At 40.9% G+C, this 26799-nt stretch overlaps 2 protein-coding genes across 10 annotated transcripts; both read right to left on the bottom strand.

Moving 5' to 3' along the window:
- Positions 1 to 466: 466 nt before the first annotated feature.
- Positions 467 to 6111, bottom strand: LOC116311577 (GTPase IMAP family member 8-like). Its single transcript, XM_039611737.1, has 5 exons — positions 5699 to 6111; positions 5233 to 5264; positions 3881 to 3974; positions 3203 to 3799; positions 467 to 1949 (listed from the first exon to the last, which is right to left on the bottom strand). Exons 2-5 carry the CDS (start codon positions 5257 to 5259, stop codon positions 1531 to 1533), a joined length of 1137 nt encoding a protein of 378 aa, XP_039467671.1. The 5' UTR covers positions 5260 to 5264; positions 5699 to 6111; the 3' UTR covers positions 467 to 1530.
- Positions 6112 to 12030: 5919 nt separating this feature from the next.
- cdc42ep1b (CDC42 effector protein (Rho GTPase binding) 1b) lies at positions 12031 to 23210 on the bottom strand. 9 transcript variants are annotated; one of them, XM_039611441.1, is made up of 5 exons: positions 23020 to 23210; positions 22186 to 22331; positions 17862 to 18373; positions 16349 to 16903; positions 12031 to 13218 (listed from the first exon to the last, which is right to left on the bottom strand). In XM_039611441.1, the coding sequence occupies exons 4-5, from the start codon at positions 16800 to 16802 to the stop codon at positions 12587 to 12589; spliced, it is 1086 nt and encodes a 361-aa protein (XP_039467375.1). In that variant the 5' UTR covers positions 16803 to 16903; positions 17862 to 18373; positions 22186 to 22331; positions 23020 to 23210; the 3' UTR covers positions 12031 to 12586. The 9 variants fall into 9 exon arrangements, with proteins under 9 accessions (XP_039467375.1, XP_039467373.1, XP_039467377.1 ...); XM_039611439.1 differs by having other exon boundaries at positions 22186 to 22356; XM_039611443.1 differs by having other exon boundaries at positions 22186 to 22356; positions 23079 to 23203.
- Between the last annotated feature and the right edge of the window lie 3589 nt (positions 23211 to 26799).

Below are 26799 nucleotides of genomic sequence, written 5' to 3' on the forward strand. Positions count from 1 at the left end.
TTGTGAATAATAGTTAAATGTTATTGTTGAGGGGCACAGGCAGGACTCCACACACAAACACAGACATAAAAAAAAAAAAAAAAGAATAAAATAAAGTTTAAAAAAATGCCTCATGAAAGGCCACTTGGGGCACCCATCACAAAATGGGCAGGTGCTCACGCCCCCTGCAAGTCCCTGGCCATATGCAGATTTCAGATATCATGTCACATTTGACCTCTGACCTCTCCTTCAAAGTCAATAGACTGTCAAAGTGATAAAAACTGCTATAGCTAGTTAAATCTATGTTTCTCACTGACATTTGTATTGACAACATACAGACATTTAGGGAATGATAAATGGGGTTTCTAATTATATTGTTACTTTGAACCTCTGACCTCTTCTGTAGGATTAAATAAGGTGAAACATTCATAAAATGTCTTTTATCTTTTAAAAATAGGCTTAAAATTGTGCAACTTTTGTTTGTTTTGGTAACATTTATTTTTATTATGACTTTGTTATGTACACAACAGTAACAGATTATAAGTGTTTAGATACATAACCGTTTGAATACATGTAGAATTCTCATTCATACTTTTAATATTTATTATTAAACATTTAAATGAATTTTATTAAAGAATGAAATAAATATCATGCATGTACTATATTCACATGAAAAAGGTTTCAAAATATCAAAGAAAACAAAATGAAAATATACAAAATACAGCACTATTCCCTTAATAGTATGTACTGCCCCGACAGCGAGTTGCCTTGGTGAAGGTTTGTGTTGTTGGAGTGCATCTTGCTGTTGTAAATTAACTCATGATTGTATAATATTAGTTGTCTGTATGCTGAGCCACTACAAATAAGTTAACAGTAAACAGTGCCCTCTACTGACTGAAATCACATATGGCGTTATTTAAATATAATCTCACACATCCTTTGTTTAGAGACTGCAAAGTAAAGGAGTTAGGGAACTACAGCACTCAATGACCCACATTTATTTCCAAATCTACAAATATATTGTTTTATATATTTGATTAAACCAAAATCTTTTGGTGTTTGTATATCATTTAACATTATTAACCTCTTAAGAACTGAGGGAAAAAACGCACCTTTCTGTTTATCTGTGTCAACTACAGAGGACATAATGAATAGGCTGAGTCTCAGGGGGAAATTTACATAATTAAAGTGATGATATTAGGAAAAAAAACTTTCCAGAGAAATAGGGGACCTAGTCATCATTATCGCAGTTGTAATTTCTGCCCATTGGTTAATTTGAATGATTTCTTTTGATAAAAATTTCCCTGAGATTTAAAATGTTAGTTTCCAGAGTGACCTGGGCAACAAGGAAGCAGACATTATGACAAATGAACATAAACACACAATGAAAATGCACACAAATTCAACTGGGATAGATTACTACTGGGTGGACACAATAGCACATCATATATAATACAAAATCTAGATCAAAACAGGAACAATTTAGTCTGTTTAAAGCAAATTCTACATTTGGAAATTTGGAAATCTGGTCTTTAAAATATAAACAAGATATTAGAGCAGTGGCATACAGTCCCAACAATGCCGCCTGACCACCCAACACCAGCGAATGACCTTCCAGCATCCGCGGATGACCTTCCAGTAGCAGCGGCTGACTGCCCAAAACCAGTGCCTGAAATTCCAAAAGCAGCGGCTGAATGCGCAGCCACAGTGGCCGACCACCCAGCAGCAGCGGGTGGCCAACCAAAGGCAGCAGTTCATCGCACGACCACAACGGCTGACTGTCCAAAAACAACGGCCAACCGTCCAACCGCAGCGGCCAACCTTCCAACCGCAGCGACCAAATGCCCAACTGCATCGGCCAACCGTCCAAAAACAGCGGCCGACTGTCCAACAAGCAGAGGCTGACTGTCCAACAGCAGATGCTGATCGTCCAACAGCAGAGGCCGACTGTCGAAGAGCAGAGGCTAGTTCTAATAATAAAGACAAAATACATTTCAATAAGGGTATAATACACTAGAGTAGCAGCACAATTATAGCTATATAAGAAAAATTAAAGAACATATCCGATATAATCTGTACAATGAGTAAATAAACAGCCAAACTGTTGTAAAAGTATTTCATGAACTTTTTTGAAATGCATAATGAGGTAAATTTGCTGGGGGAAGCATTGTGTGGCCAACTAGTTAAATTAGTGTAAAGAAAACATCTTAGACAACCCTCCTTGTAAGTTTACATACATGCAGATTCAGACAAACACAAACAGTTTCACTTAAGAAAGTTCCTAACTGAGAGAAGAACCTGCCAACACCATTCCAACAATCTGCATTATGCAGCAGTGCTCGCAGGAGTCTCGGTCTGGCAGCAACACTATGTGTGCTTGACACCCACACAAACACTGAAAATGGGGGGTCTTCCCCTGAGATGGTCAACCTGGAAGCGGCTGGGCGAGGGCGGGGCAGGACGTCCTTAGCCAGCTGCCACTGGCATTCCCCTGACAGGATCCAGTAGCCATAATTACTAATGCTTAGCTTTGACAGGTAGCAATAGCCACAAATACAAAAGTCGACAAGGTACTTGGGTAGCTAGTCCTGTATGCAGCAACACAACAACCGCTATTAGAGGAAAATATTTTCTCCACTAAAATATTTAATTACAGCATAATAGATATTCCTGAAACCCAGAAAACCCATGTTCATGGACTACTGTAACAGCTGCGTCATTGAACAGTTAAATGAATTATCCTGATCCTGGACTGAGTATGAGCTTCATGGGGAAGAAAGTGTTAGTGTGATTGGGAAGCTGTATTTTTTTATTTCTATGTGAAGACATGTCATTCGTGTCTTTGTTTCTATTTAAAAGCTATATATTCTGGTAGTAACTGGTGAGGATTGTTTGGTTTATGTATTCAAAGTAATAACTATAAACCAGTGCCTCAAATGTTAAACTAAGGAAAAAGAAACTGACCCCTACAATGAGGGGATCTGATATATAGTCAGGGGCATTTTGCTGACATGAAGTAAATCCTGTTAAAAAGAAATGGTCACTGTAAACATTCAAGCAAACCAGTTATGGAGTTAATAACATAAAACTTCTACTACATCGACTGCTAATTTCTACTGTAATTGAGAATTGGATGTTAAAAAAAATATTTTTTGGAAAGCCAAGAGCAAAAATCAGGGAATGTATTTATAGGAATTAAGTTCTCTCCATCATAACATCTCACCTTTTTGTTTTTGCTGAAAACCTGAAGATCTGATCTCATCCTCTTTTTTGTTTGGCTCCAGATGATCTTCCCCCTCTTTGTCTTCATCACACATCAGTCCACTGTAGCAGTGGGGATTGTTTTCAGAGACCATGATGTCTATTTTCTCTAACAGAGCTATTATCTCATCTTCATCTGTCATATTTCTTGTACATGTGTGGAATCTTTTTTCAGTAAAACCGCTGTTAGCTTTCAGGTCTGCCAGTGCACTTTCACAGTTTTCACCTGGCTCATGAGTCACAACAGTCATTACATAAGGAAGAAATCCTTCTCCAAACGCCTTTTCTAGCCACTGAATCCCTGAGCTGTAAAGGCTGCTATGCAGACCATATGGTACCAGTAAGAGAAAGACATGAAATGCCTGATTTGATGGGATTTCATCAACGTTTTGGAGACCGATCATATTAATGACAGAGATCTGCCGACCACATATATCATACAACTTGGATGAAAACTGATCCACATTGGAGTTCTCTTCATGGTCAAGTAAAATGTTGTTTGGCCCAATCTCCGTAGAATTTGTGTCACCAAGTAACACAATTGTGAGCTCAGGCAGCTCTGAAACAAACCAAACACAATCAGTAAGTTTAAAATGCAAATATAAGCTATAAAATACATATTTCTAATTAAAAATATTACCTTTGTCTTTATCTGCAGTTGATTCAGACGTAGTTTTAGTCTTGCCCTTTTCCTCATCCTCTTCTGGTTGTTGAGCATCATTCGCTGGATTGCACTAAGAAAAGGTATCAAATTCTTTTGGTCTGAGTTACAGTGTGTTTTTCCATAATTGTCATTGTACATGTACAATGACACTAAAGAGCTAATCTGTTCTTCTATTATAGGGCAAAACATTCAGTCAAAACATTTTAATCTCAAATGAAAAAGAGAGGTTCAAGTATATTTAATAAATGCTTAGTTGAATGAAAAAATAATAATTACTTAAATATGAAATGATAAAAATCTAGAACCACTCATATCACAATAGGATTTCAAACTAAAACAGTTAGGTGTGTTTTATTTACAGACAGCCAGACAGGTTGGGACTTGAGACAAACACAACAAACGCCCACATCATTGCCCTTAATCACTTTCTAAATTCAGGGTTCAGACTAAAACATTAGGTGTAAACTCACATTTACTCTGCATCCCGCAAAGATTATGTTTCTTTCTTTGTGTAAAAAGGCCAAAACTGGTTATCCAAACACTGAACAGAGAAACTTGAACTACAACACATACCAAGTTGGTGTGACTTTGTTATTTACACAGGATGCCATTATTGTACTAAATCTTTACATAGAAAATACTACATAGTAATGTTTAGAATCCTGTATTTATGACTCTGTTTAGTGAAATGAATCTTTGTGACAAATCTGACACCATAAACTAAATGCAGGTCACAACAGGTGTGTGGAATGTAGAGGTGAGGACCCAAATGTGGGATGCAGGCTGAACCAGTAAAAAAAAAAAACAACATTAACAAAAACAAACACAAAAAACAGCGATGAATGACAAGGACCTCCTTCTGGAGAGCACACAAGGGACCATACACAGTGTTCGTGACAATGAGGGCTGACGGGGAATGAGAGACAGGAGCGGAACGAAGCTGTGAAAGTAATTTCACACAGTTGAAAGCATGCAGCACAATCACAGAGGAGAAACAAAACGAACGCGAGCCACCAAAGTAACTTTGGTGGAAATAAACAAGAGGCAACTGCACTGACACACAAAGACTAACACTAAACAAGACCCAAATAAACAAGACCGCAGGAGGGCCAAAGTGCAAATACAGCAAAATGAGACACAGGGAGGAAAAGTTAGGACAACAAGTCAAAAAAAAAAGAACTGAAGCAAAATAAAATAAAAGTTAAACTAAAAACGTAATAATGATAATTAAAGATGAATCCAAAACTCAAAGTGCCACAAAATCCTATTACCATGACGATGTAACTGTCTGTAACTGTGAGATAAGGACATCTGTGAAATTCCTTTACCTTGGTGTCAGCTTCTGTCTCCTCCATCTGAGCTGCAGAGTCATGTAAGAGAAAGAAAAACACAGATATCTTGCAGTAATAGGAACAAAAGCTATTTAAAAATGAAACACATGACAAATGCACTTCACTATTATAAGAACCAGTGTGTAAATATGCACCGGTGTGTAAATTTATCTCATTTATCTGACTGCCGTGTTTCAGAGAGAACCCTTTATTGTTTTTTTTGCTCCACCACCGTGTTTGACCCGCTGATTTGCTGTTGATTTCTTCACAGACTGTAGTTCTTTACTGAAACGAACTGGCTGCATATTTGTTAACAAGTTAGCGCATTATTAGTAGAAAATACTCTGCGCTTTTCTCTCACATCAGCATTTTTCTGGTTTACCCCGCTTAATGAAAATGAAAAGGTTCGGTTTGAATCGTGTATTTGAGAGCGTATTCTGTAAGCTCTGTAGCATGGACTCACCTTGTGTTCCTTTCCTCAGGTCTGCTTTATCTGAGATCTGAGCTACTATTTAATTCCCTACCTTAACGAATCCCTCCTACCTCCTTTTGACAGAACTGATGTGATGTTGTAAGTGTGCAGTGATCCAAGAAAACTAAGTGTATATAAAACTGGCCACTCAGCAATGAAAACAGGTAAAGAGAGAAAAACAAAATTCAAGTCAAGACTTGCAACTTACAGAAAACCCCGCGTTTGTTGCTGTTTGATACTGAGACCTGTAAGGCTAGTCAGACTTGATTTTAAAATGCCACCAACTGGGTTTTGGTTTTATAGTGTGAACTAATGCAACAGGGACTTGATTGCAAGATTTATCTGGAAACAAAAAAGCGGTAGGCTAAGTGCAGCCCAAGTGAAGCAGGTACTCTTCTACAAGCAGGAATTATAGTAAGAGATACAATATTTCCTGGAAACATGGAGGTGACATTGAGTGTAAAATCCTACATTTATACCTTGGTTATACCTTTTCAGCTTGTTATTGAAGGCAAATACACACACACACACACACACACACACATAGATTTTTGATTTGATCGGGGGGGGTTAGATTTTATTTTTTCTCACAGTGGCTGCTCTATTTATTGGAATAAATGGGAATCTGACAAGATATGAGGGAGTACTTCCATTAGACCACAATGCACAACAGAGGAAGGTAAAGAAAACCCTCCTGCATGCAGATGACTTATAAATAAGACACAGATAAAATCACTAGTACATAAAAATACTTAGAAGAGATAAGTATTTCTTTCTGACATGCTAAAACTTGCCAGTCATGCCTGCTGTTTCTGTCCACTCTGTCAAATCATCTGAAATATGATCCACAGTTAAAAACACTTGTATGTATGCATCCAAAATGCTGCAGCCCGAGTACTGACAGGGACTAGAAAGAGAGAGCATGTTTCTCCTATACGACTTCCCCTCATCAGCTCCCTCTTAAATCCAGAACTGAATTCAAAATCCTGCTCCTCACGTTCAAGGTCTTAAATATTAAGGCCCCATCTTATGTTAATGACCTTGTAGTACCATATCACCCTATTAGAGCACTTCGCTCTTGCACTGCAGGCTTAATTGTTGTTCCTATTTAAAGTATTTAAAAGTAGAATGGGAGACAGAGCCTTCAGTTTTCAGGCCCCTCTTCTGTGGAACCAGCTTCCAGTTTGGATTTGGGAGACAGACACTATCTTTACCTTTAAGATTAGGACTTAAAACTTTCCTTTTTGTGAAAGCATATAGTTAGGGCTGGACCAGGTGACCCTGAATCCTCCTTTAGTTATGCTGCAATAGGTGTAGGCTGTTGGGGGATTCCCATGATGCACTGAGCATGTCTTCTTCAGTCACCTCTCTCATCTCTGTCTCTCTTCCACAGCATGTCTTTTATCCTGTCTTCCTTCTCTCACCCTGTTACATCCTGTGAGGCTGTGGGAGTATGTGGGCGTGGTGTTGTCTTCTCCCTCTCCTCCTCCTTCTTTCTTGCCCCTCCCCTTGTCTCTCTCTGCCCCTGCCTTCTCCTTTAGAACACACCTGCTGCTCATCTGCCCTCGTTGACCACCAATTACCCTCAGAGGTGATATAAGCTGGAGGAGAGCAGTGTGGAGGTGGGAGAGGCTTCTGGTGGATTTTCCTGTGTTGGTCAGTGTGTGTTTCCAGCCTAGGTGTGGAAAAGGCCTGCTCTCTCTCTCTCTGTCTGTCTGTCTGTCTGTCTGTCTGTCTGTCTGTCTGTCTGTCTGTCTGTCTGTCTGTCTGTCTGTGTGTGTGTGTGTGTGAGTGTGTGAGTGAGTGAGTGAGTGAGAGAGAGAGAGAGAGAGAGAGAGAGAGAGACCGACCGACCGACCGACCGACCCACCCCACCGTGCGTGGCTTGCTGTGAGTAGCTCAACTGGGCAGTGGTTTTGTTTGAGTGACGGCGGCCTCTATTACTTTGTTTGGCCTGCCTAGTTATTGCTAATAGCAGCGTTGCTGTCTTTTTCTGTTGAAGCCTTATAGTTGTTTTCTTTGTTGAAGTGGTCACCATTCTCTTTGGGTTGACCTGTCTGAGTTATCCTTAAAGCAGCGGTGCTGTCTCCTTCTGTTGTTACCATTTATATGATTATTGAGTTAATTGATTATAATAAAGACTCATTTTGTGTTAAATACCTCTGCCTGGCATTCTTTTCATTTCAACCCGGATCCAACTGTTACTGTCCCCCACCCTCTTCGCCTAGCTTTCATGTGGGGAAGTAACACACCCCAACCGGTCGCAGCAGATGGCCCCGCCCCTCCCTGAGCCTGGTTCTGTCGGAGGTTTCTTCCTGTTAAAAGGGAGTTTTTTCCTTCCCACTGTCGCCAAACTGCTTGCTCATAGGGGGTCATATGATTGTTGGGTTTTCCTCTCCACACTGTTAAAAAAAAAAAAAAATCCTAGAAAAACGGTAATATTCCAGCAGCTGGGGCACCAAAATAATAACAGAAAATAACTTTCTCATAAAAATACGGTTATTTTCAGTAATGACAATACAGTTTGTTGCCCTAATTTTACATGGGATTTTGCCTTTTTCAAGTGCTTTTAAACATTAAATTAGGAACATGTTAATGTGATTAAACAATGAAATTACCTATAAACAAGGTCAATGAATGTGGCAATATGAATCATAATACTTAAATGTACAGAAATATACAGTTAACAGTTGGTTTAAATAATAATGGATTGCATGCCCTGGGACAGACTGACAGAGGCAAGGCTGCCATATCGCACCATCGGCCCCTCTGGCCATCACCAGTAGGCGGTAGGTGAAGTGTCTTGACCACGGACACAACGACCGAGAGTGTCCGAGCCGGGGCTTGAACCAGCAACCTTCTGATTACAAGGCGAACTGCCAACTCTTGAGCCACAATCGCCCTAAATAACAATAATTATTATTATTATTTGATGTAAAAAAAAGTTTATGAGAATCATTTTATATATTTTTCCGTAGCATTACATTTGAATTTAACAGTTCAATCTTTCAAATGACGGACACATATTTGTGAAATCATGATACATTTGTGAATGTATTTTAATAATCTAAATATGCATATGTACAGACAAATACATTTAAAAAACAAGAAAATTATGTTTTATTACATTACAGTGATTTTACGTTAATTTACATTTGAAATGTGAAATCACAGTCTATTTATGTACATTTAATGATATTCTAGAAGAACAGAACAAAACTGCAAAATACACAGTAAAATACTTTTATATTAGGATTTTTTTTTACAGTGCATGTATTATAGTAGGGTCTACCTTACAATATAAATTTAAAGCACCTTCAGGCGACTGTTGTTCTGATTTAGTGCTGTATAAATGAAACTGAATTAAATTGACTTGAGGTCATTTAAAGAGAGAAATGGAAAAAATCAAACAAGCAATAGAAAAAAAATCACACAGACCTCATAGACCTGGGTTTGAACCTGTTTTTTAAGTCTTTACTATCAGGCGCAAATAGACATAAGAGCAGTCCAAAGGTCAATTATTGTTGAAAAATTGGAAAAACACTATGTGGGGAAAGGGGCGTGATAACAGGCTCTGCCAGCTTTCAGATGAAACTGCAATACTAAGAAACATCTGCAAATGAACCAGATTAAGCCTGAATGTACCAACCAGACGTCATGCTTCAAGCATTACCAGACTCACTGAAGGATTCTGTGGAAAAGGTGGTATTTGCAGAAGGTGTGACAAACACTTCAGTGCTAGTCTGGACGTAGCGTTTTCAGTGGGAGAAACGTTTCCTCACTCATCCAAGTGACTTCTTCAGTCTCAGCTGACCATAGGTTTCCCCAGTGACTGAAACCAGCCCACAGAAGGAATAATGGGCTGAGAGGTCAGTGGAGGTCAGTGGTCTTTGATCAGTGGGCCTTGATCAGTGGTTGTTGGTCAATGGTCAGGAGAATTTGCATAATTATGATAAAGGAACTGACCTCCCAGCATTAAAAATGTAATTTAATTTAATTTATACCAACAAAGTGACTCTATTTTAGGACCAAAGTAATTATCACAAGACACATGAGCCATAGACGTCCGGGGTCACTGGTGACCTAACGAGCCTAAACCCAGTATGCATCTCTTTGTTTGAGGTGATAATACTATTTAAAAATACATGTATATCATTATCACTATTAAAAAATGTTGTATTTTACTGTATATAGTAACCATCTGTAAATATTATAGGATTTTGGCTTTTTTTTATACGCTGTTTTTTTTTTTCTATTTTTTTTTTTTCTAATATATCTCCAATTCACTTTTCTAGCTGTCCATTGTGCTGCTGTAACAAGTGAATTTCCCAGTGTGGGATTAAATAAATTCTATGTTTATGCATGTTTGGTGTCCACTCTGGGCTTCAAATGCATCAGTAGTTTCTATACCTGACGTCGTGTTTGGTTATATCATCTGACTCTCCACTGCAATCGGCATACTATTGCATTTGAATGGCGTACAGCCTATTTTTAGTGAGACCTATAAAATCAACCACAAATGGTTTCAAGTTGAAGAAGATTCATGTGTGTATGAGTGAGTAAATCAAGTTTCCCATGAAAAAATGTGGTTCTCAATGATGTCCCATTTTGTTCCTCATAGTATGTTTAATCTGGACTAAACTAAGGCTTGGATATTTACTGGTTATTATGTAAGGTAATTTTAGAAAATACATTGATCTGAGCGTTGTCATTGTTATGTTCGCAGGCAAAGCAAGCACATCAGATCGACTGTAACAGCAGTTACGGTGAGTGTTGAGGTATCAACAGAGTGAAAAATTGGTCTTACTCATTGCTGATGCTCCCAAAGCATTTCGCAAGCCAGCCAAAAGATGTAACAGTTCTGACTCGGCGGCTCCTCCTGATGGGACATATCTGAAACACCTCACCTAGGAGTGTCCAGCAGGCTTCTAGCTGGCCTAACAAACTCATCTAATCACACTGATAATCACCACTTGACAGCTAAATACATTTTAGCTCGCTTGCTGACAAAGAAAGTGTACTTACACATACCAGTGTACTTATTCTATCACCACAGGACCTGCACAGCTGCAGAGTTTTGCTGTTTTTGAGGGATTCGTCTTAAATTCACTTTTGCACACATATTTTCAAGTGTGCTTTTGCACGTCTTTGCAACAAGCGTGGTGAACACAGAGTTGTTGAAGACATGACTGAACCCCAAAAACCTGTCTACTACATTCACTATTAAACAAATGTTTAATAGTGAATGTAGTAGACAGGTTTTTGGGGTTCAGTCATGTCTTAAGTCTTAAGTGTCTTAAGTCTTAAGTCTTAAGGCTTAAGTGAAAATAAAAAATAAAATGTTTTCAAATAACTGAAAATTTAGAGATTAAGAGATTATGATTGTTAAATTAATACATACAATGAAGTTGCAGGACATGCAGCTCCATCAGGGTTTACCAAGAGAGGCTGCAGCAGCCTCAACATTACTTCTTCCAAATAAAAGCCAGACCAGAAGTCAGGCTTAGTACACAACCTTGAAGGATGTATCAGTTCCTAAAATTAATCTGGAAGATAGATAAAAGAGGAGGTTTGCGGAGGAGTTATTATCAAGGATGCACAGGTGTTTCTTTTCTTGTTTTTCTTCTTCATGTCTTTAGCTTTGCCTCCTGTCTTTTTGTTAGTGCCACTGTGTCCAAACCAAACATCACAGCAGTTCTTACTCTCATCTTATAAACCTTTGCTTTCACTCTTCCTGCAATCCTTCTGTCACACAACATCCCTAACACTGGTCTCCACCTGCTCCACCCTGCCTGCTCTCTCTTCTTCACCTCTCTTGTGCACTGACCATTTCTTTGGATGGTTGTATTTAAACTCCTCTACCTTAACTATCTCTGCTCCTTGCATGTTCGGCTTCCACCTGTCTCCCTCTAATTCAGACACATTTCTTTTGTAGAAGTGTTGTCACCTTTAGTGTGTATGAGGCAGGGCACACAGCTGAAAGGCTTCTCAGAGTTTCTTATTTGTTTTCACCGATGTCTGACGTTGTGCAGCACTTTATCACATTTAAATAGGACTTGTAAATAAGCTGACTGTGGCCACTGTAGTGGTGCGGACCATCCCCTTTCAAAGTAGGTCATGAGTCAGAGTGATTTACAGTCTGACTCATGACTGTTCACAGAGCCAATCAGAGTCTATGAGGCAGGATCACAGTAGACTGAGCTGCATTGTATCAGGATCAGCCACGTTTTGTGTTGGCGGTAAAACATTAAGATAAGGAAATCCAGAGGAAAGACTAATAGTGGGAGTGGGATTACATCATTAATGGATAACGTAAGCAGATATTTCATGTTTTAAATCAGTCTTTTATTACAGCAGCCCACACTTTATTCAACATCAAGTCTAACACTGATACATATGTTTACTGAGTATTATAGGTATTACAGGAGGTCATCGTATAGACTTTGGATTAGTATTAGAATTGAACCTGTAAAAAAACAAAAAAAACAAAAAACAATCCCTTCTGTTAAATTTATTTACAGGGACTGTAGTAATGTGTTAATATTGAAACATAATGCAGCTACTTAGTTCCTTTAAATCCCAGCTTCCCTTTGACACCTCAGCCCTGTGAACTCTTTATTGTTCTTTTAATTTGCTTCAGAACATCATGACTACATAGTGTTAGTTAGTTGTGTGTATACTGAAAAGCAACAAATAAATAGACAAGTTTAATATCACAACAGCAATGATGTCCGGTCTGGCATCGTGAGTGAGTATTGGTCAGTTACTTCCATGTATATGCATGTGTAAAGGATGAAGGATGTTTCTGTTGAGGAATAGAAAGTCACATGTTCCTCCCTCATGAACCCAGGTCGCTGGACAGTTTAAGAGTTTTGACATCTATACTTTTATCTCCTCCTCTTCTTCACTTAATTCGTGAGATGCTTCGCGGCTTTGGGAAATAGACTGATTTGTACCGCTACTGCTCCTCCTCACCCCCTTTGTGAAGGATCCTCCACCGTAGTGGCGGGACAGCATGTCAGCGGCCCTCTGAAACCTTTCTGCCTCCATGACAGGCTCCGATCTATGAGGAGACCGAGCGGACGCATCAGGTGTCCTTACAGACTTCCTGTCCTCCTCCTCTGTTAAGTCAGAAGTACCAGAGCACCGCCTGTTGTTCGTGTCCTGCCCGATTGACCCACTGCAAACGGAAAGGTCGGGTGAGGTGACTAGAGGGGTCTGCACGGGCGTCTCTGTTAGCGAGCTGTTGTCGTCTCCCTCCTCACCCTGCTCTTCCTCCCCTGTCTCTTGGCTGTGATTGGATATCTGAAGGCGGTTGGGGTCGTCAATCAAGCTCAACACCTCAGCCATGAGAGAAGGGCCGAGGTCCACGGTGAAGGAAGTGAGGGAGTCTGAGCGCGTACGTGTGAGCCTGCCACTGTCTGGTGCCGAGCCTTTCTGCGCGTCTCCATCGTGGAATTGTCTGTCGATGCGGGAGAGGCGCGGCAGAGTGACAAACCCAGACTGCAGACCTGCAAACAAAGACAAAACGATATGAATCAATTATATTACCAAATCAAACTAATCCTTTTTTTTTTATCTGTGAACAAGAACAAACATAGGCTGAAACTCAGCTGATCATGAAATGACCACATGTTGCTTAAGTTGCTTACATCTGCCTACAATTACTACAAGCTGCTTTATAACACATCTCCCCTCCAGCTCCTCCCTGCAGTGCCATATCAGACTGATCAGTGTCCTATCTGCTCTCTGATCAGTCTGTTGGTCTTCTGCTGCTGGTCCTGCCTCCAGCTTTCCATGTATGCACATGTGACGTGAGGACAGATCCACATTGCTTTATACACTTTTTGAGTTACTTCAAAAACAATTATCGTTGCAGTTTGAAAATCTGAACATCACGATCAGAAAAAGAATAATGCCTGCATGTTAAAATAATAATAATGAAGCTTTAATTCCTAAGTGTTAGCTGGAGGTTATGTTCTGCAGTTCAGCTCCTTGACCAGAGGGGGGCAGCATGTAACAACCCACTGGTAATGTCAGGCTCCACGGTGCCTAACCAACAATAACTCACCCTGCCATAAACACTGAATTAGTGTCACCATCACTTACTGTTAACTGTCAGTCAGCAGAAATGTAGGAGCAGTGAAGGGTGTTAAATGTTTTATAATGGAAGTCCAGCAACGTTAGTGAAGTGCTGGTGATGTTTGATTGATTTAGTTTTAAATTATATGTGTAAAAATTTGAGAAATAATGTTTAAGAAAAAAATTCAAACTGCAGAGCATCAGTGAAAAAACTATAGCTGCAAATGACAACAGAGGGCGAATTCAAGACTGATAAGAAAAAGCTGGTGCCTTAGCTCACTGACTCTCTCTCTGATGGGTTTACATCATCAATTTTGTGTGCATTCCTTATGAAGTGGGTAATAAATCTGGAAAGCAAAAGGGGATTTCCAGTCTCCACACAGCAGACCGCTGCCCGATAAGCTCTGATCGCTCAGCAGATATAATGAATGGTGTGTTTATGGCGTTCACCGAGGCACACGCACGCAGAGATGACAGGAAAAGCCCTGATAGTCTTTCTCTTTCTACCAAACCAGCTGTGTGTATGTGTAAGTGTGTGTGTTTATGGGCCTAATTGTGTACAGGTGTTGCCTTGGTGATTCCAAATGATTCAGAAGAAGCCGGCGTGTTTACCGGTTGTCCTGGAGGAATGTGGGAATGGTGCTGAAAGAAGGGCAACCTCACCCTCTGTGTTTGCGTGCTCACCGATATTTATAGTCCAAGTCTGCTGGAGAGTGAGCTCAGACGACAATGAGAAATTGTTTCATAGTAACAGCTTGAATTTGAAGAACAAGCTGAATGAAGATTTGCCATAGTTCATCTTGAATGGCATGCTTGGCATGGCTTAGATACTGGTTCGCTGCCTGGTTATTTTGGGGCATCACATTTAATTTTCTATATAAATACCTTCTGCAGGAACTTCTATCCCAACAACAAAATAGCACAAATTGGCTGTGATGTTAATGTGGCATCGCAAAGCTTCTAAAAGACTAGAAGATCATGACGTCAAACTCATATAATCACCTTGGTTTGTGCCCCTCCTGCCAATACTAATCATTCTTATTCTACAATAGAAAACTTTGTCCCATGTGAGGTGAGGAGGAGAAAGCACGAGTTCCACATTTATCAAAACTCTGATCTCAAATGTCAGACCAAGTATAAAAAAACAGACGATGCTGATGTGTCTTAAAAAAAAAATAACTATAATTTCAGCAACAGGATGCAGTTTTTCGACATTCAGTCCGTCTGACTGTTTTGGACAAATGTGGTATTCTCTAACCTCTCCTTCCTCCCAGGTTAGGAGCTGTATCTTAAACACATTTTAACATTATCACTCGGTCTGCATATTTCCACCTTCCTAATAGTTGTCAGCTACACTCATTCCTCACAGCTAACAGCACTGCTACTCTCATACACGGTCTGGTTACAAATTGTATTGTTTTTTGTAGTTCTATCCTCTCTGGCTGACCACACAAACTTCTCTACAGAGTTCAAAGGATTAAAAATATGCATCTGCTGGTGTCAATACAAAAACATCTTTCACAGAGCAAATTAGTCCGGTCCTTTAACAGCTTCACCAACTTCCTGTAAAATACCACATTCAGTCTAATATTCTGCTTCTTACTTTAAAGTCTCACCATAGCGTCGCACCTCCATTCCTATTTCCTCTCTGATGTTCTGCACACTTCCCTTCCTTTATATACTCATCAGATCCCTCTGTTGATCTCTTTAAGCCACCTGCTCATCTGACCACCACAAACTTTTGTGGAGCTTTTTTCTTTGGAGTTCTCTCTTTTAAAGCTTCCCTGCTCTGTTTGATCTTTAATTCTATGATGTATTAACTTATAATTTTGTTTCCACCTGTTATTTTATGAATACTGTGCATTTAATTTTGGCATTTAATCGCATGCAAGATGTCCATCAGAGAATCTTAATATCATTATTATTAGTAGTAGTAGTAGTATTGTTACACGTGCAAGACAATCTTTAGTAGCTTTTTAAAAGCTCAAAACCTTCAAATGTCAAGGCAATGTTCGTAGGCATGTTTGACACATGTAGTCTAGCCTCTGTAGCCTCTGTTGGATAATAAAAACTAAAAAGATCAAAAATGTGTGTGAGATAAAGGAGGGGCTGAAGGCTAAAGTATATTCATTGTTATAAGAGGTAACAATTCTGGTTATTTTGCTGGGTTTATTTGTGAGGTTTCAGAAATAAGTTTCAAAATAAGATTCTGTCACAACCTCAGAGGTTTATCTGACGTAACAGGAACAAGCAATTTGTAAATGGATAGTGCTTCTAATGGCTTGTATTGTGACCTTTGACCTTTTCAGCCAACTGTGCAGTCCCACTGTCAGCACGAGCGCACACAGTCTGTGCTCGAAGTTGATTAATCTGTGCCGCTGTAGATGTGTGACACTCTTTCAGATAACACGCTGCTGCCTTCTTAATAAACCGTTATATTTGCGCATGATCGCCGCCTCTACATTTTCTCTGCTCACTTTTAATGAAGATAATCTCACCACTAAGATGCTTTACATAAGTCCAGTCCAATGCTGGAAGTGATTATCTGTATTATCTCACCATATGTGCAGAAGGAATCATCTGTTGAGCTGATGGAGCTGGGGAACAGCACCCTCTGCAGGCACCCATTGGGCGAGTCTATGTTCAGCTGGGGCAAGGAGATTGCATTCTTGATGATAGGTGAGATATCTGGCGGCGGGGAAGACAAATCGCGAGAACCCCCTCGTGGGCGCGGACCAGAAGTCTTGCGCACATGCCGAAAGGTGCGTGTGAAGAATCCTGTTGTTTTGGAGCTGCTCGCTGAGTCTGGACTTCCTGGCTCCCTGATGCCTCCGTAGTTGCTGAGGAAGGAAGTGTCGCCAAACACATCCCCGCCACGACCGACGTGCATGGTGTGCCGGAAATCTCCCAGCGGTGGGCTGATCATATCCACAGAGAGGTCGCTCTTGAAGCGACGTTTCCCTTGAGAGCCAGACACAAGGCCTTTAATCCCTGGCAGCTTTCCAAGACTCATAGTGGCAAAGAAAAGTTGCGTAATTTCCCTTTGAAATTTGAATGGAAACGCCTGGACTCTGATTACACGTCAGTCAAGTCTGAAATCCAGTTTGGGGTCCACTGTAAAAAAAAAAAAAAGGGAAAAAATGAAAAGCCTGGACAGCGAGGAGAGAGAACAGAAATATGTGGTCATTCAGTCAGCAGAGAATGTGTGTATAATCAATTCTCAATACAGTCACAGCCAGCTATTCATCCACTGCCTGCCCCCGGCTTCCTTTTACATCTCCACTCTAAGATGCCAAAATGAACGTAGAGCCTCTCTGTCTCCACTCATTCACCGCTGCTTTTGTCCAAAATGACCAAACGTACTTCTACTGCGCAACTGTAGATTTCAGTGATGACAAAATAACAAAGATAAACCACGCTTCCTCTGGTTACCTCAGCCTGAGAGTATAAGGCTGACTGAGTACTTATTCAGCAAATTAAGAAAAGAAAATCACTTCACAGCTGAAAGGACACTCAGCTGTCAAACAGCTGTTTGAAAACAATAAACCAGGCTGGTTTTATAGTGCTTTCACTTAATTTTATCCTTTGTTTACGCTTGAAGAACTTAAATTTTGCTTGCACACAATAAGAGAATCATGTCACCAGGAAGTCTTATGAAGGCGTGCTTAATTTCCTTTTTATGAGGCTTTTACACAGAAAACAGCAAACATTAAAGGGTATAACAGAAATATTACTACATCCCTTCACTTGACGTACTTTCTCTTCTCACTATTACTGATAGCCTAAATTAGCCTAAATTTGAGACAAACACTTGAGTGTGTACCTGAGGTGTTACTCAGGTCGTCTGTGGTTTCTAACCTCACTTTAGCAACTCATGAACACTGCATGCACACGGGCAAGCAGTGGTGAAATGCATGCATTCTGAATCACTGAATGGAAATTGTCAGTCTTTTGCTTTTATTGGTCAGTGAGCTTTATCTTGTTTTAGGTTCACAAGCTTTCAGGTACTTTCTGTAAAGATTCAAAAAATACAGCTGAAATTTAACACTGCTGCATTTCCGATATTGCTTACTGGCATTAAGTGTTTGTTCTGAGAGGGTCTTAAGTGTCTTATCCACTGCGCTGTTCTCCACTTGTCTTCCTTAGTGTCCGAGCAAACAAAAAACAGAGCGTCCGCTGCCATGCACAGTCTACCATGGAAAAGATTTATCCATGTGTGGCACCACACTGTCCACAGGACATCCTGTCCCCAGGCCGTGTTGCCTGGCTTCTTTGTCCTCTGTTCCCTGTGCACCCAAGAGGTAAAACCTTTTGAGAGCCAACGAAAGCAATCAGAGCAAAAGAAGAAGAAGGGCGATGCGCTCTTGGAAAGGGCAATAAAGTAAAGCGGTGTAATCCAGTAACTGTTTTGTCTGCATCGTTCTGGAAGAACGATAAAGCTCCTTCAGGATTGTCCGTGCACTGGATTAGCTGCTAATCCCTTCTGTCTTCCCTCCCTCTCCGACTCCCTCACTAGCCTTCTTCAATCCACTTAGGACTTCAGTGTTTGCCAGGTAGGTTTTCATTCAGTTCACATGGGGCAAGCTAAAGATTAGGGAGAGAAAAGAAGAGAGATGAGAGTTACACGCGAGACCAAACCCTAAACAAGGAGTTTTCAGGCAGACATAAATGCATCAGAGCTCTAAAATCTTGCACTGCTGGGATTATTTGCTGGGCAGTCTGTGACCGAACTTGACAAATAAAACCTGACGGGGGGCTTACAGAAGTCTGCTGTGTGTACTTAGACTCACCTCCTTAGCCTTTACACACTTTTGTAGTTTAGAATCTGATTTAGTTTAATGTTGAAGCAGTGACTCGACAGGTGGGGAAATGATCAGCTCTTTGGATAAATGACTGTTCGTTGAAGTTGTCACAAATGTCAGACATTTTCCAGCTTCCCTAATGTGCACATTTTGTCTAATTTCATCATCATCATCATGTGATCTAAAAGGAGAATATGCCTCCACATTACAGCCTCGGAGTAGCCTTGCATTCCTCATTTGTACAACTTCTCTAGAGATCCAAACTCTCCAAAAACATCCGAAGGTCCCCAGGTTCTGTTTTTCCTGGACACACTTAGAGGACTGTCTTCCTTCCTGCTGAACGAATGAATCCAAGGCAAAAGGAGCATTAGTAATCTCCAAACACGAGACCTTACAACAACACAGCCAGCGATGGATTAACGGCACAGGCTGCAGGAGTTACTAGCCGAGGTTGCTGCCAGGACAATCTGGAAGTGTGATATAAGAACTTAAGAAAGATGATGGCGCCATGCTTGCTGGGCACAGGTCTGAGCTAAGATCGCTTTCTATTAATTTTTAGTTACTGATAAAGTTCCAGCGCAAAGATTTTGAAACAGATAACATTTACTGACCTGAAGAAGGGAAAGAAATCAGAGGAAAAGGTAGACATATTGGCAGAAAGAGCCAATAGCCATTCATACAAGCAGAGGGAAAGTCCAGGGATTTGACCACTTCTGATCTCTCAGCTCAGCTTAATAACACTTAGCTTTAGTGATTTGGGCCTGTGCAGCACAAGAAGGTAAGTGACAGATAACCATTAACCTCAGAGGCAAACATGCAGTGTAGATGACAACACCAGGCTTGGAAAGAGTTGGATTGGAAACTGCTTTGTGCTGTTGGGAGTTTTAGATTAAATCCCCAACTTTTGAATTCCTTCAATTAAAATAAAAATATGACTAGCTTTTTGTTTTCATCCCTATTTCCCATTTCCTAAATATTAGTATTACATTTTGTTATTTGATGCACGAGTGGAGCACCCTTTCAGGGAGAGTGCAACTAGTGTTTTTGGAGCTAAAATTTACAGATGTCCCATAAACACATCACGTGCAGGAAATCATGACCTCAGAGTTTTGAAAACAGGAACGTTAAGAAGATTCACTCGCTGCAGTAAATGCTTGTGTCTGTGTGATCGTGGCTTCAACATGTTGCTGTGTAGAACAGGCAGATTGGTTTGCAGCTTTCTAAAAAACTGCTGATCCAAACATGTCCAGCTTTCTTTGTGGGGAGCAGAGTAATGACATTTAACAAAAGACACAGCTTTATGGCCTGTCCTCACTTTTTACACCCATTGAAAAGGACTTTTTGAGAATTCGGACTTAGTTTTAGGTTTGGGTTTAGAACTAGGTCAGAGTTAAGTTAAGAATTTTGTCAATTTGTTCTGATGGTCAAATTTAGAAGTGAGAAGCTTGGCAATTTTATGTCAGTGAATGCCCTCGCAAAGATAACCAAACAAATGTGCACCTGTGTTTCTATGTGCCCCTCCCACTACATACAGAGTGGAGCAGCAAGCAGTCACTCTAGGGGTTGGAGCATTAACTTTTCCAAGGGGCCACATGAGAAACTGGGACTGTTGTGGAAGGCTGCATCAATGAACTCAATTCAATTCAATTCAATTCAGTTTAATTCAATGCAATTTTATCTACATAGCCCCAATTCACAACAATAACCACCTCAATATTCTGCTTATTATTAATTTTATTTCTATGTAAGCATTTTTCGTGCGGCCATCCACAACAGTCCCGGTTCCACATGAGGCGCGTTTGGCAAAATTCATTGCACACCCCTGCTCTAGAGTAAACACTGCATAAACACTGGCATCATGGAACAGCTTCTCGCATACATATGAGCAGCACTGGTCTAACTGACCTCAAACTCGGCGCTGCACTCACTCAGGTTCCTAGCGATGTTTGACAAGGACCATATGAATGGATATCGACGCAAACGAAAAGCAAACACAGGGACAAAGACTCCTTGAATTATTACTACTAAGTGTGTTAATCAGTCACAGCTTCTCATGGTGCAGCTATTATGTTGCTCCAGCTCTTCTAGCTGCCAAATTCTTCTAGCTACATAACAGACTTTTATATAATATTCTTCCCCCTCCCCTCTTGTGACTTTGTGAGCAGTAATTCAGCTCAGCTCTCCATGTAAAATTAAGTGTAATTCCAGCACATAAACTCAGTTTGGAAACTTCAATCCTACAATTGGCCTTGTTAGGAACACACAGAAAGACGTTTAGATGTGCTAAACATGCTAATTATCCCCAAACTGAACCTGCGGGCATCCGTAAACAAACCTGTTTCACATGAGTGGCCGGGCTGATTGCAGACACAGGGGCAAACATGCAGGTCTGAAAAGTGTAATGGGAACAGCGTGCAGCGGGGAGAGCAGACCGGACGCCATCAATTACGGGCATCAAATAAAGGATCTGGGGACGCTGATGAGAAACACATTTATACCTCTGTCTTTAAGTGTGTGTCCCCCTCGGCTTCTATTTTAGGCTTCCACTTTAATTAATCTCACTGTCCTTTGTCTCTGTCTTTCCCTATGTCACAAAAAAGCACACACACTGTCAAACATGCTTCCTGTCTCTGTCAGTCACCCAGCTGCAAGTGGAATTACCGCGTTAGTCAAACATCTGGTACCACAGACCCACAAACTGCAAAAATGGGCTCTGGAGACATCTGAGAGGCTGGCAGCAAAACACGGTCGCATGTAGACTTATATGGAGATGCAGGGCTGAGTCAGAGTGGATCAGCTCTGAGGTTGCTTCCTCCCCTGGACCGGAGGGCCGTCGTCCTCTTAGAGCACTGCAACAGCAAACTGTGGTTGAGGTCAGAGCACCCTGACCATTACACACAGCTCAAAAATACAGCATGCGCTCAGTTTACAAGGATCGACTGCTGCAACGTGGCAATGCACTTCACAGCCTGCCATGAGGGTGTCTGTGCTGCACACATTCAAGAGCACTATACATGATTTGACTCTGTCAGCGATGACTGAGAGGTGTGACATCTTCCTGCCATGGGTTTACGCTGATTCAACTGATATCACAGTGCGTACATGGAAGCACTGACTTGTAAATGACCTTTCTTTTCCTTCCTCTGTCGTGTACCTTGATGTTCTCTTGAGTCAACAAAATTTGTGCAGAAACACTGAAGACAACAACACTTAAGCACTCCCCGACGGGTTCACTAACTTATTTTTTAGTGCACAAATACTGTAAGGAAAGCACTGCAAAACAACTGCAGGGTAAGCAAGCACATCAGTCACTGTGGCCATGTTTAACACCTGCCATCTGTCACTAGTTTCGTGAATTGCTTTTTTTATGTTTGGGACTTGGGTCAACAAAACTCTGGGGAAACGAGGCCCGGCAACAGTTACGTGCAAACACGTCTGATTCTATTTGAGAGCATCGCCTGACAAAGACTATAATGAAATCTGCCAAACTTCCACCAAGCAAACACAATGGGAAGGTGCAGTTGATGAAATATTAAACTGGCTGTTTAAAGGAGCACATAAAGCATGTTTAGTTCATTGTCCTCGTTCACTCACCATCCTCAAGAGAGGTCAGCGATTAACACAGGTCCAAGCCTCTGAAAGGACTCCAGTTGTTTAGATGGTTGAAGGTCAGCCTCTCTAACAGTGACGCCAGCTCCCTGACAGGCTGCCAGCCTAGTGATCTGAGACCTGGCACAAATCTGGGACAGTTGTTCTGTGGCTCAGCTGGAGGAGAACACCAACCAATTGATTTAAAACGCTTAAACCAAACAAAATCTCACCACCTCACTATAAAACGAGCAGGGCTGCAGTGCACGTTACGGGCTTTACAGTCACTTCTGTTTTAATTTGATTAAAAACACAAACCACCACTGAGTTTGTGGGAAGTGACGCTGTTAAAGAGGATGTACAGAAAAAGTAACGCAAAAAGTCACTTCAAAGTAAGTGACTGACAAGCTCGGGGATACAGAGAGACGTTTACTGAACAATGATGCTGCATTTGGATTGATACACCAGCAATATATGAACCGTGTGTTGCTTGGATGGCGCTTTTTGTTTTGTTTGTTTGTTTGTTTGTTTGTTTGTTTGTTTGTTTGTTACTTTGTAGAGACAAACAGACTCTGTAATTGGAACAAAGGCGTGCAACAGGTTATTACAACTGAATAAGACGCAAAAGTGAAACAGCTCCATGCTGTGTTCTCATATACTGCATGCATGCGTACAAACGCACACACTGGAGCGTTAATTCATAGGAGCACCTTGTTCAAACCGTATAACTGCACCTCGGCTGTAACTTTTACTGTTCTTATCGCAGGCTCATTAGCAGTTCTCGGTAAATTTCACTCCACATGCACAAAGCTATTAACAAACCCCCTCGATTAATCTTACCTTGGAGAAAAGAAGGGGAAAAAACGCAGAGGGCGGTTTCTTTAAAAATTCGAGGTTACCGTCTATTTTCGTTGTCATCCTGCTCGGTTTGCGGTGTACACCGTGAGTTTCTGCTGGGACATCAGTGCACCGCAGCAGCGTAGCGGATCCGTGCTGCTGCTGCTGCTGGCAAGTGAACTGGAAGGGGATGGGGAGGAAGAGGAGCGAGAGAGAGAAGGGTGTGGGTGGAGGTGGTAGGAGGACCTCGGAAGTGTAAAATCCTGCCTTATGCATGCATGTTATGGGTAAAGCAATGCAAAGCTAAAACCTGACCGAGAAGGATCAACATTAACTCAAAATAAGATGAATGAAAAGAAGAAAGAGTGTGAACAATGGGTGCAGATCTGTTCATCAGGCTTGTGAAAGTGATAGAGCAGAATGACTCAAACAGCAGAAATAGCTGGCACAGTCAGAGGCAGGTGTGAGCCTCATGGAGGGCAGGAGGCTTTAAGAAGAAACTACATTGGCCGTTCCCACACTGTCCGGCCACTGAGAGGTTATACTTCTAAACATGTGCTCATATTTAAAAGTTTTACTCTTGTTTATTTTATTTTATTTTTATTTGCATTTACTTCCTGTCTGAACTCATCTGCATCTTTGGCCCTGCCTTTGGGCAGGAAGCAGTAACTCTTTATCAAAAACATGACCTGATATGTGCAGCAAACACACAGACACATGCACACAGCACCGACCTTTATTCAGATTTCCTCATATCTGCATAGATGTCATCTGTGGGTTTGTGGGTTTGTGGCGAGAAAAAATACACCCATGGCCAAGCTTATGTGGACATGCAACTGTCTGTTTGCAGGTAGGTGTGTGATTGTGTGGGATATCTGTGTTAACAGCTCTTTTTCACTGTCTCATTAACAAAGCATGACATTTTCTTCATTGGCAAAAACAGAAATGGGCATTCATTAGCACATATCACACACATATATCCACAGCAGACACAAAATAATTCTTTACTCTGTTAAATCTCACTTCAGTTGACATCCATCAAAACTCAAATGTATTTTTAAATAGAGCTTTGGTGCTTCTTATTCTCACTAGTTTTGTCCTTTTAAACCGAGATTCAGAGATGAGATTATGCCCGTAGGTCCACTAATGCCTACTGATCGCTCACACCAGCTGTTTTAGTCCCAGAAATGAAAGAAAAAGAAAAATCTAGAGATTTGAATGGATGAACAGAAGCCCAGATGTCTGATCTGATTACCTTATGATGTATATATGACAATGAAAAATCATTTTGAAACCTACAAAATATGATCTCATTGCAAATGTTAAAGAGCAAGATAAAAAATGAGGAAAGGGGGAATTGTGGGAGAGCAGGCCGATAGCTCAAATGAAGTTGGTAAAGGGGAGGCTCTTGAAGAGAAGCAGATGCGGTGAAGGGAGACGGTACTGTGGACGGATACGAGACAAGGTTTCATCACTGCTGTGTTAATCTGAGTGGCTGAGCAGCTCCCACTGACAAGTATCACAGGCTCTCTGATGAGCAGTGGAAAAAAAAAAGAAACAGAAGACAGAGGGAGTGAGCAATAACAGGAAGTCAGACACCATAAACTATTGTGCTGAAAATATTGTCTCTGCTCAGGAGTGTTTGAGATCACATTTTGAATTCTTGTTGCACAAGCAAGTTATGGCAGGAATGGGCTCAAGCGTGGATTAAAGAGGGCAAACTGACCAAAAAGAAACACACAAAAAAACCACACACACACACAAAGCTTGTGGGAAAAAGAGGAGGAAAGAGAAGGGGGTGAAGAGGAAGGAATGCTAGTCAAACAGGATGAGAAGTCTCAGACAGACGAAGGCTTTCTGCACAGGAAATGGCTTTCTCGCAAATCAGAGAGGACGCCAAGAAGTTAAAACTCCTTTCAGATGCTGAAATTCATCTAGCAGTTAACGGCTCACTATCGCTGTCGGCCTGTCTGGTGTAATGAGCTCATCCAGTAAAAACACATTTAAACAAATTAGTTATGATTAAATATAAGGGTGATTTCACTTTGCACTTGGCTGCTGATTTAGAGACCAGATCCAGGGTAGACTCCCGATCTCCACAAACCCAGATGTGCATTTGTAGAAGACCCTGAAGACTCTGAAGGTGATATATGGAAGGTTAAAAGGGACAAAAAAGAAGCTGATCTCTGTGTCTTTGCTGGAACTACGCTCCTGTTTTGGATGGATTCAGGCCTGCCAGGAAGCTGAGTGTCGGCCCGGAGACAATAGAGTATTGTAAAGTAAATCCTCAGTGCTTTCTAGGCTGCAATAAAACAACAGGCATGAACACAAAGACGCATGCTGAAACACTTTGTTTTTAGATACCGGGCTTTAAATTTAGGAGAGCGGTGTTTTTTAAGACAATAACTTCTGACGCAGATTATCTGTTTATTCTATTCTATAATTATACTGAGACTCAGAGACTCAGTGAGAAACTTTGCAACAAAAAGTTTCTCACCTTTTGCATCACATCAGCATTTTCGCATCAGAATTTTGTTAAACTCTTCCTGCAAAGTAATCTACCTCTTAGCTGTTGATCCACATTAATCCCCTACAGAAACCCCGAGAGGCAAGTCAGATTTTTATTTATGAGGATGCAGATCTTTTGCAGGTTCTTTTAAGAGTGCAAGGAAAATATATATAAATCAAAATATATAAAAGTACCAAAACACACAAAGGCTTAAGGTTGTGAGGGTTAAATACAGGACTTTTTCTGTGACCTCCTGCTAGAAAGCCGTTTCTGTTAGTAGTCTGCCACAAAGCACTGCGCCCCAGAGATGCTCTAACATCTAAACGCTAAAGAAAAAATGAGAATAATGAGGAGTAATTGGTAAGTCTTGACATTTGGCTTGAGCTAAAGTTGAACCCCAGTGTCCAGGGCAAAATTCCAGTGTTTGACCCACACGTCTACCCCAGCCTCCCACGTTCAGGGACGTTGCTCTTTACTTCTTCAGTGAAAGCCATGGGGTTGTGCAATTCATAGTTTTGTGGTTGAGTTTTACAAACAAACACTTTAAAAAAGAAGAACCACAAAGAAGGAAAGAAAGCAGCTTTTTCACCAGTTCCTGAGAAAACATTTTTCCTCAACCAGTTTTTGCCATTTAAAAACAAAGAAGTCAACAAATTATCCTGGCTGAGCCCTTTTTGAACCTTAAGTTATGTCTTAAAGGAAATAAATCATTTTAGATCAGACTGAAAATATGCCTAATAATGATGGTGATTTAAAATGTGGGGAGCTTTTATATGAGTGGGGTATCACACAATTATTGTTGCGTTTTTGCTGTCTGCTTAAGAAAACCAAGAATCTGGAATACTGAGATCTCTTAAGACATTTCAATGCATTGCATCACATAGTGTCCAAAAATTCAATTTGCATGTGTGTGCTGCATGTCTCTGTCAATTTTCTAAAAAGTGTGCATGCGTGTATGAAGCTTTACTTTGCTCTGTAGGAAACCACACTCCAGCTCAGTGATTTTTCACTTCCAGCAGTGACAGAAAACAGCATAAGACAGTGAGGGCACAGTTTTGTGCAGAGATATTGCATGACCTTTTTAAAAGCCAGGAGAAATCATTACAGAGATACAAAGACTCAGCAAGAGTTAATCTCTTGTCCCTTTATGTCTGCCTGTGGAGACAGATGACGGTGCCTAGGAGCACTGGGGAGAAACCAGCCACTGTTCTCACAGAAATAGTTGCTCCAGTTCAGAGCGTACACCCAGATGCTGAGCTGGATATGAAAAGAAA

Source organism: Oreochromis aureus, linkage group 4 (assembly GCF_013358895.1).
Source record: "Oreochromis aureus strain Israel breed Guangdong linkage group 4, ZZ_aureus, whole genome shotgun sequence".
NCBI lineage: Eukaryota > Metazoa > Chordata > Actinopteri > Cichliformes > Cichlidae > Oreochromis > Oreochromis aureus.